Source organism: Schistocerca serialis, chromosome 7, assembly GCF_023864345.2.
Source record: "Schistocerca serialis cubense isolate TAMUIC-IGC-003099 chromosome 7, iqSchSeri2.2, whole genome shotgun sequence".
In the NCBI taxonomy this organism is placed as follows: Eukaryota; Metazoa; Arthropoda; class Insecta; order Orthoptera; family Acrididae; genus Schistocerca; species Schistocerca serialis.
Window position 1 is genome coordinate 389,116,424 of NC_064644.1, and position 12,060 is coordinate 389,128,483.

Sequence of the window (12,060 nt, forward strand, 5' to 3'; positions counted from 1 at the left end):
CGGCGAAATTTGACGTTAATGGGCTATGGCAACAGAAGACCAACCCGAGTTCCTTTCTAACAGCGCAACAGCGCCTGCAGTGCCTCTCCGAGGCTCGTGACCATATCGAATGGACCCTAAATGACTATAAACCTTGGCCTGGTCAGATGAGTCTCGATTTCAGTTGATAACAGCTGATGGCGCGAGTGTGGCGTTGATCACCTGAAGCCGTGGACCCAAGTTTTCAACAAGACACAGTGCAAGCTAGTGGTAGCTCCACAATGGTGTGGGCTGGGTTCTGCATGGAATGGACTGGGTCCTCTAGAGCAACTGAACCGATCATTAATTGGAAACGGTTAAGTTACTTGCAGACAATTTGGTGCCATTCATGTACTTCATGTTCCCAAACAACGATGGAACTTTTATGGATGACAATGCGCCATGTCACCAGGCCACGATTGTTCGCAATTGCTTTGAAGGACATTCAGGGTAATTCGAGCGAATGATTAGGCCATCCAGATAATGGGACATGAATCCCATCGAACATATATGGGACACAATCGAGAGATCAGTTCGTGCACAACATCGTGCACTGGCAACACTTTCGCAGTTATGGATGGCTGTAGAGGCAGCTTGGCTCAATATTTCTGCGGGGGTCTTCCAATGACTTGCGAAGTCAATGCAACGTCGAGTTGCTGCACTGTGACGTGCGAAAGGCGGTCCGACACGATATTAGGAGGTATCGCTTGACTATTGTCACCTCAGTGCATATTTAGGCTACAAAAATAAATTAAAAGTTTATTTTTAAGTAACATGCGATACCTCACCTAATCCTAATATATTTGAATACTGCAATATTCAGAATTCTCTACGCTAAGGTTATTAACATATTATCAATTATGAAAATGCCAAATACATGCAGGTGTCCGCCTTACGTTAGAATGAGCATAGCTAGGGCCATGTTGCGGCGAGGTATCCGGATGACCTTGGGCTGTCCTGTGGTCCCAGACGTGAGGAGTGCGACGGCGGGGGCCGTGTTGTTCCCCTGCAGCCCCTGGGCTCTGCTCATTAGCAGGTGTTGAGCATCAGGGACCGCCTCGGCAGTCCCCAACACCAGGAGGGGGCAGCCAGTCGGCCTGGCGTCGGAAACGGACTTGGTGGCCTGTGGTTCGCATAGCACCGCTACTGGCTTCAGCTCCTGTAGCGCTTGGCGCAGGCTCTCTGCAGTGAAAAGATAACCGCAATGCTTTTTTTTATTCATCTGTGTAGTTATTTTAAATGGCTTCAAGGATCTACAAGACTGAGGCAAAAGCTGCCCTAACATCAGTAACAAAATCAGCTTCTTAAAAAACAAAATTGAGATATGTCAGTCAGAAAAGTCACAGATAGTCATTGCAGAATAAGGAGAAAGTATAAGTGTGAAAGTGTGTGAAATCTTACGGGACTTAACTGCTAAGGTCATCAGCCCCTAAGCTTACACACTACCTAACCTAAATTATCCTAAGGACAAACACACACACCCATGCCCGAGGGAGGACTCGAACCTCCGCCGGGACCAGCCGCACAGTCCATCACTGTAGCGCCTTAGACCGTTCGGCTAATCCATCGCGGCTGAGAAAGTATAATAGCTGATTATTGTTCCTGAACGTTTTGCATCAGTCCGATATATCACGCAGGTGTGTTGCTATTCCGAATGTTCCTGTGTCGTTCAGAAGGTCACCCCTGACAATGTATGCATACAAGCAAACAGTTACCACGAGCGCTACCTAAGGATGGAAGGACGCACTCGAATGGACTGCAGCATTTCAATTGGAAGTAGAGCATCAGTAGGGACGCACTTGAGACTTCTGTGGAACAGTTGAGTGAATATCCATTATACCATGAAGGACAATCGTGACCAACAATTCAGTCCATATCATCGCGTTACATGCAGGAGGCTTATCAACCATTCACACTGCTCGAAGTGGGCACTAAGGTCAAAGGATATGGTGTGGACTTGGAATTGGTTCCAATTGACAGGTACTACTGATGACTAACACAGCCTGTCCACGCTTGACATGTGCACAGGATGATCGATATCTGTGATTTCAGCGGAGAAATACCACAGCCAACCGACTACAAATAATTTTTAATACATCGACCTAGGTTTCGATACCTCTACGAATGTCTTCTTCAGAATGAAATTTTAACAACGGTCTGATGTTCACTACAAGGTATACGTATCAAACGCTGGAACATTTTTAATTCGTAATTCTTAACTTGAGCGTGTCTGCTCGTTTTTTTGACTACTGCCTGCTCGCAAGTAACATTACGGTTGTTAAAATTTCATTATGACGAAGACATCCATAGAGGTGCCGAAACCTAGGTCAATGTATTAAAAACTATTTCCAACCGGTTTACTGTGGCATTTCTCCGTTGAAACTTATATACGGCTGCTAGAGACAGCCTTACTTAAAACTGTGCGGTATCTACGACTTTTGAGTCAAAGAAACCGTGGGTTGAGTGCGCCAGAACTGAATTTGGCGTTCGAAGAGTCTACAGGATGCATGTACCGTATCAAATGTTAGAAGACGATTGCATGATGCGAATCTTCACGACGCGCACCATGTGTTACACCACAACACCATGTTTTGTGTTACCGAAGCGGAAGAAATCATGCAGAAATGACGCTCAGTAATTGGCTTCGAGTATTGTTTACAGACGAAACTCTGATCTGTTCGTACCACGATAATTGCAAACAAAGTGTTTGGAGACAACCCTGCATTATCAAACACCTGCAACACATAGTGCCGCATACATATCAAAGTTGAACTGGAGTGATGCTCTGGGGTGGCATTACATGAGACTACAGAACGGCTCTTGTGTTTGTTGAGGGCAGTCTCACTACGGTACAGGGACGATATTCTGCAACCAAAAGTGGGAACGTATCGCCAGTATTATGGTAACGGTTTAACCTTGATGGATGAAAAATCGTGTGCTTATCCTGCTGATCTCGTGAACACGCTCCTTCAATATTCTAGCATCACCAGAATCAAGTGACCTGCCTATTCCTCGGACATAAACCAAATCGAAGACGTGGGGGATCAATTGAAAGGAGTTGTTTTTGAACGTCGACACTGACCAAGCACTCTATGTAACACCACTAAAAAGTGGGCCAATCTGGACGAGGATTGGGTTGATGATTTCATCGATGGTATACAACACCGGATTCAAGCCATCATCCGAGTAAGGGGTTGTTACACCACGTACTGGCCTTGTTCAGGAGTGCTGTGAATAATACCCCGGGGGAAACAGACGATTTTGTCGTTAAACAAATGTTTCTTTTTTTCCTTTTTTCATTTGTCTGCACCCGGTAGCTGAGTGGTCAGAGCGATAGAATGTCAAACCTAAAGACCTGGGTTCGATACTCCTCTCAGGAACTGGGTGTTGTGTTGTCCTAATCATGATCATTTCATCCCCAACGACGCCCAAGTCGCCGAAGTGATGTGAAATCGAAAGACTTGCACCCGGCGAACGGTCTACCCGTCAGGAGGCCCTAGACACACGACATTTTTTTTATTTGATGATCAGCAAGTTTTGCAAAATGAATATATCCGCAGGCTTCAAAGCCGGTTTCTTTTTCTCTGTCGCAAATTTTGAAGTAAAGGGACGATGCACAACTTTTGTTGAACTTTACATATGAGCTGCACATGAAGTTCAAAACTGGAACATCAAAATAGACCTATTCAGTACCTGTGACTATACTACACAATGTCACTTCAATATATAGACAACAGATCGAGTACTACAAGTTAAGCATGTATGCCAACATTGTCTTCTAAACTGGAGGGTAGGTATATTTTCAGTTATAATCCCAGAGATAATTTATTGTTAGATTGAGATGCATTACTTGTTGTGACAGATATCCTACATAAGTCGGAATGACATGATTCCAGTTCTCAGTTCTGTCACAGCCTTGACTTGTCCAGGGTGTCATTCCACTGAGGTAATGTAGGCAGTTTCAACTACAATCTTCCTTTACACTTGCAACAAGATCCGCTATTTTCTAGCCTTTGCATAGTTTTATACATTGGTTGTTAGCCAGAGACATAAACTGGATTGATATCAAAGGTCAGATAGTTCAAGTTCACTGAATCCGGTCTCTTCAGACCACTAGCTTACATTAACTACAGCAAAATTACAATTTAACGCCCCAGTCAAGTAGGAATTTGAACTCCCATCCCCCGACACGAATTTAGTTGGACTATTGTCATTATCGACATCTCATAAGCTGTGTGTCAAACGTTGTACGTATAACTTTATTATTAATCTGTGCCTTTGTATGTCAGTAAATATTACATTTTGACAGAAGTTTAAATATATTTGATAGTTGTGTTTTCACTTAGATTTAATTGTTTTTGCCGTGCACATTTAATTTTAACACGAACTTCCTGTCGATTTGTGCTATTATTCATGTTCTCCTCGTACAGTGACTCTCCCTTAATTATGTCATTTTTGTATTGTTAATTCTCATAATTTGCCAACTTTCTTGATATCTTCAATTTTGTGTAAAAATTCTCACAGCATATTATAAGAAACTATCTGAGTACCTGGCCTATTACTCCATTTCTTCCTTCGATGTTTGTCTGCCAATCTCCACCACCCCCTCTCTGTCCATCTCCTCGTGTCCCTCTCTCGTCCATCTACTCGTCCTCTCTTTGTCAATCTGTTCCCCCCCCCCCCCCCCCACTCCCCTCTGTCCATCTGCTCCTTCCCCCCTCGGTCAGTATCCTCCTCCACCCTCTAACTCTCTCTCCTTCTCCGCCTCTCTTTGTCAATCCCCTCCTCCCCTTCTCTCTGTCCGTTTTCTGCTTACCCTCTTCCTGTCTGTCTCCTCGTCTCCTCTCACCCTCTTATCTCCTCCCCTTTCCTTTGTTTTCCCCCATCTCTATCTATCCCCTCCTCTTCCTCTCTCTCTCTATCTCGTCCTGTTTTGTCTCTTTGTCCAGTTCCTCCTCCCCCTCGCTCCGTCCACTTCCCCTTCTCCTATCTTAGTCCATCTCCTCCTCGTCCTGTCTGACGCTATCTCTTCCTTCTACTCTCTGTATGTTCCTATTCTCGTCCTCCTTCTCTCTCCTCGTTATCACACTCATTGCAATACGAGGCTGGTAGTTCTTACCCCTATAGTATTCCTTAAAAGATTGTAACAAATATGTGTACCAAGTTTAATTAAAATTGTTCCAGTGGTTTTCCATATGCACATGACAGATATATTTCACATATATTTAACATGTTTTATGCGTTTTTGTACACATATTTCATCTCTATGTCTAGCGAATTTCGCCCTGCAGTTTCATTTTCGCGCCACTCAATGCTTAAGATGTCGTGTGCTGATGTATGGGTATACGTAATTGAACAGGTACATCTAGTGGCATTTGTGCCCGCTATCTGCGAAATGTGTTGTAAGCAAAATTAGCAGCAAAGAAGTAATAAACTAAAATATCATGTATGATGCGGCAGTTTATCATGCATCTCAGTGTTCATGAGATCAAACTTTCTAAAGTATGTGTCGTACAAGTATATATTTTTCTTGGTACATTCATCTGCATATTTGGATGCCATCTGCGAAATGTGTTGCGAATAGAGTTAGTAGTGAAGAAGTAATAAATTAAAACGTCATAAATGATGCTGCAGTTTTTTTCTCGCACCTCAGTATTTGACGCCATATCTTCTGAACTATGTGTCATACAGTGATACATTTTTGTACGTACATTCAGCGGTCCACGAAAAGTATTACGAGTAGAGTTACTAGGAAAGAGGTAATAAATTTAAAGCTGTTGCAAGATGCGGCAGTTTTTCACTCATCTCAGTGTTTATGATGCCATATCTCCAGAACTAAGTGCCGTACAATGAAGTAATTTTTCTGGTACATTCAGTGGTATATGTGAATACTACATGAGAAAATGTGTCACTAATACAGCGGGTGGTAGAGAATTAATCAATTAAAACGTCATGCTTCATTTGGCAGTTTTAGTGGATGAACAGCGGAAATGTAGAAACTAACTTTCTCCTTTTACTATTTTGTGAGTGCCGTCAGCAAGAAAAAGGTTCGTAAAGGTTTGAAATTATTGTAAAGTTTGTTGCAAGTCTCTAAATGCCCTCATTCTCTAATACTGGGTGTCTAAAGTATGGGTATTCTCGCGTTGTGGGCGACACTGCTTTTTCACTCCCACCCACACCCCCTCGACAGGTTGGTGGTTCTTACTCCCACAGCGATCCTTTCCAGACAATAAATAATGTGTATACCAAGTTTGGTTGAAACTGATTCAGTGATTTAGCAGGAAATGTGGAACAGACGTACGAAATGTTCAAATGTGTGTGAGTTCTTGAGGGACCAGACTGCAGAGGTCATCGGTCCCTAGACTTACACACTACTTAAACTAACTTAAACTAACCTATGCTAAGAACGTCACACACACACACACACGCCGATGCCCGAGGTAGGACTCAAACAGACGTACATTAAAGTACGTACGTGAACATTATAAAATCGACAAACTTAAGTGACAGACTCCTGACTAGAAATGGATGGAGAAAAGGTCCTATGAACACGTATCTGTAAATGGACGGTGTTCGGGCAACGACATAAAATCGTCCCAGAACACAGTACAGAGCTGCATCGTATCCACATAGCAACTGATGCTCGAAGTGGTCTCCATGGGATGCAACGCGTTCACACATTCCTGTCATGCAGGTTAGACATAATCGTACTTACATACACCATGTTGGTGGGTCACTTACCAAGAGCTTCATTTCAATATCATCTGCTGCTCCAAATATGTGTGTACACAGTCCGCCACCTCTCTGCACGTTCGTCTGTCTGAAGGCACCCATGATCACACAGATGCCCAAGAATGTTGTGTGATGTGGTTGGTGTATGACGTGCTGCCTCTAGATCGTTTCCAATTGCTCGGTCGTACACGAACACCATCTCGGCTTGTTCCCGACATGAACACCGGACCATTCTACTGCTTACAGTACACTCCGTCATCAAACAGCATGTAAAACGCTATGAACACACGGCACATGGTCAGAGGAACTTTTTCATTCGTCGGGGCGATCTACCGTGGCAGCACTGTATTTCTGGACATATGCTCATAGGACCTTTTTTCTTCCATTACCAGTCAGGAATCCGTCCCTACAGTTGTCGGTTTTATTAATGTTCACCCTGTATATATATATATATATATATATATATATATATATATATATATATATATATACATCCATTTTTATAATTTGTATCAATTACATGAAAGGAAATAATAAAAAAATAAACAAAAGACTTACGAGGATAATCCCAAAAGTAAGGTCTCTTATTTTTTCATAAGTACATAGACCTGTTTATTTATACAATGGTTTACATTAGTTTATAGCTCCAACATTTAGCTATTTTTCGACATAATCACAATTTCTGTCGATGCATTTTTGTAGACGCTGTGGCAGTTTTCGTATGTCCATGTCATACCAACTCGCTGCCATGCTGTTCAGAAAGTTATGAACCTCTTCTCTCACCTCGTCGTCGCAGCTGAATTGCTTTCCGGTCAAATGTTCTTTTAACCTAGGGAACATGTGATAGTCACTGGGCGCTAAGTCAGGACAATAGGGTGGGTGGGTGATTATGTTTCACTGAAACTGTTGCAGGAGAGCAACGGTTTGCCGAGAGATGTGTGGGCGAGCGTTGTCGTGGAGAATGTGTATGCCCTTGCTCAACATTCCTCTTCTCCGGTTCTGAATTTCCCGTTTGAGTTTTTTCAGAGTCTCACAGTACCTGTCAGCGTTAATTGTGCTCCCAGTGGGCATAAAGTCGACCAACAATACCCTTTTCCGATCCCAAAAAACAGTTGTCTTGACTTTACCGGCAGACTGTGTTTGTTTGAATTTCCACGGCTTTGGCGAAGAAGGATGCCACCACTGGCGTGATTGTTGCTTGGTGTCAGGTGTAAAGTGGTATGCCCAGGTTTCATCACCCGTGACAATTGAGTCCAGAAAGTTGTCCTGTTCGGCTGGAAGGCGGTGAAGAAATGCGTGGGAAGCATCAACTCGTTGCCGTATGTGATCCTCAGTCAGCATGCGCGACACCCGTCTTTCGCACACCTTCCGGTAGTTCAAGGTTTCCGTTAAAATTCTGTAAGCGGTGCTTCGGGAAACCTCAGGAACCAACGTGCAGAGATCATCCAGGGTGATCCTCCAATCTTCACGCATGCTTTGCCCAACCTTCAACACTGTCTCCTCAGAAACTGACGGTCTCCCGCTTCTTTGTTCGTCGTGAATTTCGGTCCGACCAGCTGCAAACTCTCTAAACCACTTACGAACATTTTTGACATCCACGCACGACTCACCATACACTTCCGTCAATTGGTCATGGATTTCAATCAGCGCAGTGCCCTTTGCGTTCAAAAACCGAATAAGTGCGCACAATTCGCACTTGGCGGTAACATCCAATGGGAGCTCCATTCTCAACGGCTGCCAAGCCAAGACAGCGTCTCAGCGCGGCGTGCGCATGTTCACACACAGCGCGTGAAGCACTTTTCATAACAGTGTGACCAACTGCCACACAAACAGAGTTCTGTACTTATAAAAAAATAGGAGACCTTACTTTTTGGATTACCCTCGTAGTTTAGGCCACCAGAACAGCTGTTAGGCACCCCCTTAAAAGAGCACATTGGTCCCTTCAGAGCGCTGCAGATGGAGTAGACGTTTTACTAAATGGTCGTCTGACATTCTACCGCTACGTACGAGATCATGGCAGTGAAGTGGTGTGTATGTGCCAGTCGTTGTACGGATTCAGTGCAGTTAGACAGGTCGATGTGGAGACGTGGTAAAAGGGCCGATAGAGTTGTGTTGTTTGAATGTGCCCATGGCGACACCGTAAATGAAGTTGCCTGATTGCTGGTGAATAAACGTTGGCTGTCCAACATGTCTACAGGCAATGATCATAAAAAGATCCTAATCAACAGGAAATGGAGACGAGTGTCACATCCTGTCAAAGACAAGTTGTTTCACATCCGACAGGAACTTCTTAGATCAGTTAATGCAGTTCCATCTCAACCATTTCGAAGCGAGAGTCATGCAGGGACATTTGTAGTTGGCACAGCAAAAGACCGTTGCTCACAGAGCCACATAGGGCTACATCTACAAAGGCCCAAAGTAGACCGAAAGTGGGCTGTAGTTGACCGACGAGTTGTCGTTTGGCCTCTTTGTCAAACGATGCAAGGCGTCGGGTGCCAAGCCAGGGTGTGTGGAAGGTGTTTTTGGGGTGTTTTCCCTGTCATGACCCGCTCAGATTACTGTTAACCTGAACCAGGGTGTCTATTTCTTTATTCTCGTGACCAGTTATTGATCTTAATACTAGATCTTCATGACGAGTACGCTGTGGACACTCATGTCAGTCTGCAGCTCGTGGTCGTGCGGTAGCGTTCTCGCCTCCCGTGCCCGGGTTCCCGGGTTCGATTCCCGGCGGGGCCAGGGATTTTTTCTACATCGTGATGACTGGGTGTTCTGTGACGTCCTTAGGTTAGTTAGGTTTAAGTAGTTCTAAGTTCTAGGGGACTGATAACCATAGATGTTAAGTCCCATAGTGCTCAGAGCCATTTGAACCACTCATGTAAACCGAGGTCTTTGCGTCCGTGTTCATGGGGCTGCACGAATTCGATGCGTGTTTGGTGAGCAGTCTGTTGCACTTCGAGTGGCCCACAAAATCACCCGAATCAAACCTAGTAGAATTGTCTGGGACTATTGGGAACAGCGGAGAAACTCAGTAAACAACAATCGCATCAATTTTGGAAGCTGTATGGGCTGTGATCAACAACAAGTGGTTTCATGTCGATATGGCATATCTATTCCTTACAGAACCAGAATCATTATTAACACTATAGGTGGTTTCTCATGGCATGGTTCAAATGGCTCTAAACACTATGGGACTTAACACCTGAGGTCATCAGTCCCCTAGACTTAGAACTACTTAAACCTAAATAACCTAAGGACATCACACACATCCATGCCCGAGGCAGCATTCGAACGTGCGCCCGTAGTAGCAGCGCGGTTCCGGACTGAAGCGCCTAGACCGCTCGTTCACAGCGGCCGGCTCTCATGGCATGAATGTGACTTTCCTTGGGGGTGATTTTTGCCTGAGAATGGTGTAGTAGAGTCGGTGAGAGGGGTAAGAGAGAGGCAGCGCTAGAGAGATCCATACCGTGAGGCAGTGCCGCGTTGACGACGGCGCAGACGGCTCCCGAGCAGAGCGTGGCCAGCAGGGCTGGGGCGAAGAGCGCCGACCTGCCAACGCAGACGGCCACGGTGTCGCCCTCCCGCAGGCTGGGCACCGCCCTCTGCAGCGCCGACAGCTCCGCCGCCGCCTGTCGCAGCACCCAGTCTGACCGCGACTCCTGGCCCACCACCACCTGCACCACAGCACACACACACACAGTCTCATCAGTTCCCCCACCCGGTCACCAACCAACAGCAGGGCACACAGACCTAATGCTGCAAGGCATTATCGTCTGGGAGACCCAACAGGGTTGATGTTGAGTCTCTATTGAGGACCAAGCAAGGTGGTACTAAACACATTGGACTCTCACATTCAGGAATATGGCAGTTAAAAGCCCCTTAAAAACCATCCGCATTATGTCCTGCGTCATTCCCTTAATCGCTTAAGACAGATGCAGGGAAGGCTTTGACAAATATGTAGCCTTCTCCCAGCTCCAACTTGTGCAGTCTCTAATGACCTCGTCATCGACGGCATTTTGCACCTTAATTTTCCTTTCCATAGGAAATTTTTCAATCAGTTCAAACTAAATACTTAGAAAGTGCACATGTAATCGATCAGACCATGTAAGGTGGACTCTGCTAATAGGATAGACTGAAGTGCTCTCATGGACAAAGTAGTCATTCTCAAAGATCCTTGAAGAATCAAACGAGGAAAGGATAAACAGCCACTCTCTCGTGCTACGCGCCTTGTCCGTTTCTCCTAGTCTGGCAAGAGTGTGCCTGTACAGCAGTGTTTGCGCCTTCCAGGATTGTTCCCAATTTCTCCATCTGCGATAAGATGTTGAACCAGAATGTATGTTTTGTAAATTATAGAGTGCAGCGATCAGTCGTCCTCTTTAAACTTTTTTTTAAATTGTGCAGATCTGTATTTCGGCTACAAGCTAGACATCCTTTGAGCAGTTCCCAGAACCCCACATTTTTCAGAACAACCTGATCATTAATCAGGTTGCTGTCGGAATTTTTGTAATGGCAGAAGATCTCGAGATCTTCCAGGAGGTCGAGAAATCTGCAACAACCTGAAAAATGCGCGGTTCTGGGAATGTTCGAAGATTTGTTGCTGGGAGGCGGTGGAGGGTTTGACCCAGGGAAACGAGGTAACACCTTTTTTTTTATTGTCATTTTGATACCTTACAAACAAGGTAGGCCAGCAGAGGTCCATTGACGCAGCTCTTCGGCCATAGGAAAGACACACAGTACAAAAGGAATACAGAAAAACAAACATACATGGAGGACAAAAACGGGAGATAAACATAGTAACAATAAACGAAATCGTTTACTGACGCACTGCTCCGATAAGAAACGTTCAACACTGCACACAGTGGAGAATACAGAATATCACACGTAAGCAGAGTAGCTCGGATGGAGAGACACGGATGCACTGAGGGGATGACAAACACGAGCACTGCGGCAACGACCTCCGGCACACCAAGATGCACAGTTCACACAAAAAAGCTGGGGGCCTGCTAGAGGGAAGGGGAAGGGGAAGGGGAGGGGGTTGATGCCAGTGGGAGAGAAGAAGGGAGGGGGAGGGGGTAGGGGGTGCGTAGAAGCCCAGTGAGGATTGGAGGGGGGAGGGGAGGGGAGGAGGCAGTAAGGAGGGAGAGAAGGGAAAGAGGGTGCCCTGGAGGGAAACCACAGGGGAGGAAGGGGAGGATCAAAGTTGGTAGGAGGGATAGATGGAGGGGATGAGGGCATCATCAGGGAGGGGGAGTTTATGGAAGCCACCTTGTTCAAGGGTATGGAGTGTGAAGAGATGGAGAGCGGGTGGGATGT

The 12,060-nt window shown here is 45.3% G+C and overlaps 1 protein-coding gene across 1 annotated transcript in view; it reads right to left on the bottom strand.

Annotated features, from left to right (window-relative positions):
- LOC126413118 (uncharacterized) overlaps window positions 1–12,060 on the bottom strand; it is a 95,447-nt gene that overhangs the window by 64,259 nt on the left and 19,128 nt on the right. Inside the window, exons 2-3 of the mRNA XM_050083010.1 lie at window positions 10,214–10,421; window positions 915–1,200 (exon numbers count right to left, since the gene is read on the bottom strand). Coding sequence (XP_049938967.1) covers window positions 915–1,200; window positions 10,214–10,421 — 494 coding nt within the window. The remainder of the gene's footprint in view (window positions 1–914; window positions 1,201–10,213; window positions 10,422–12,060) is intronic.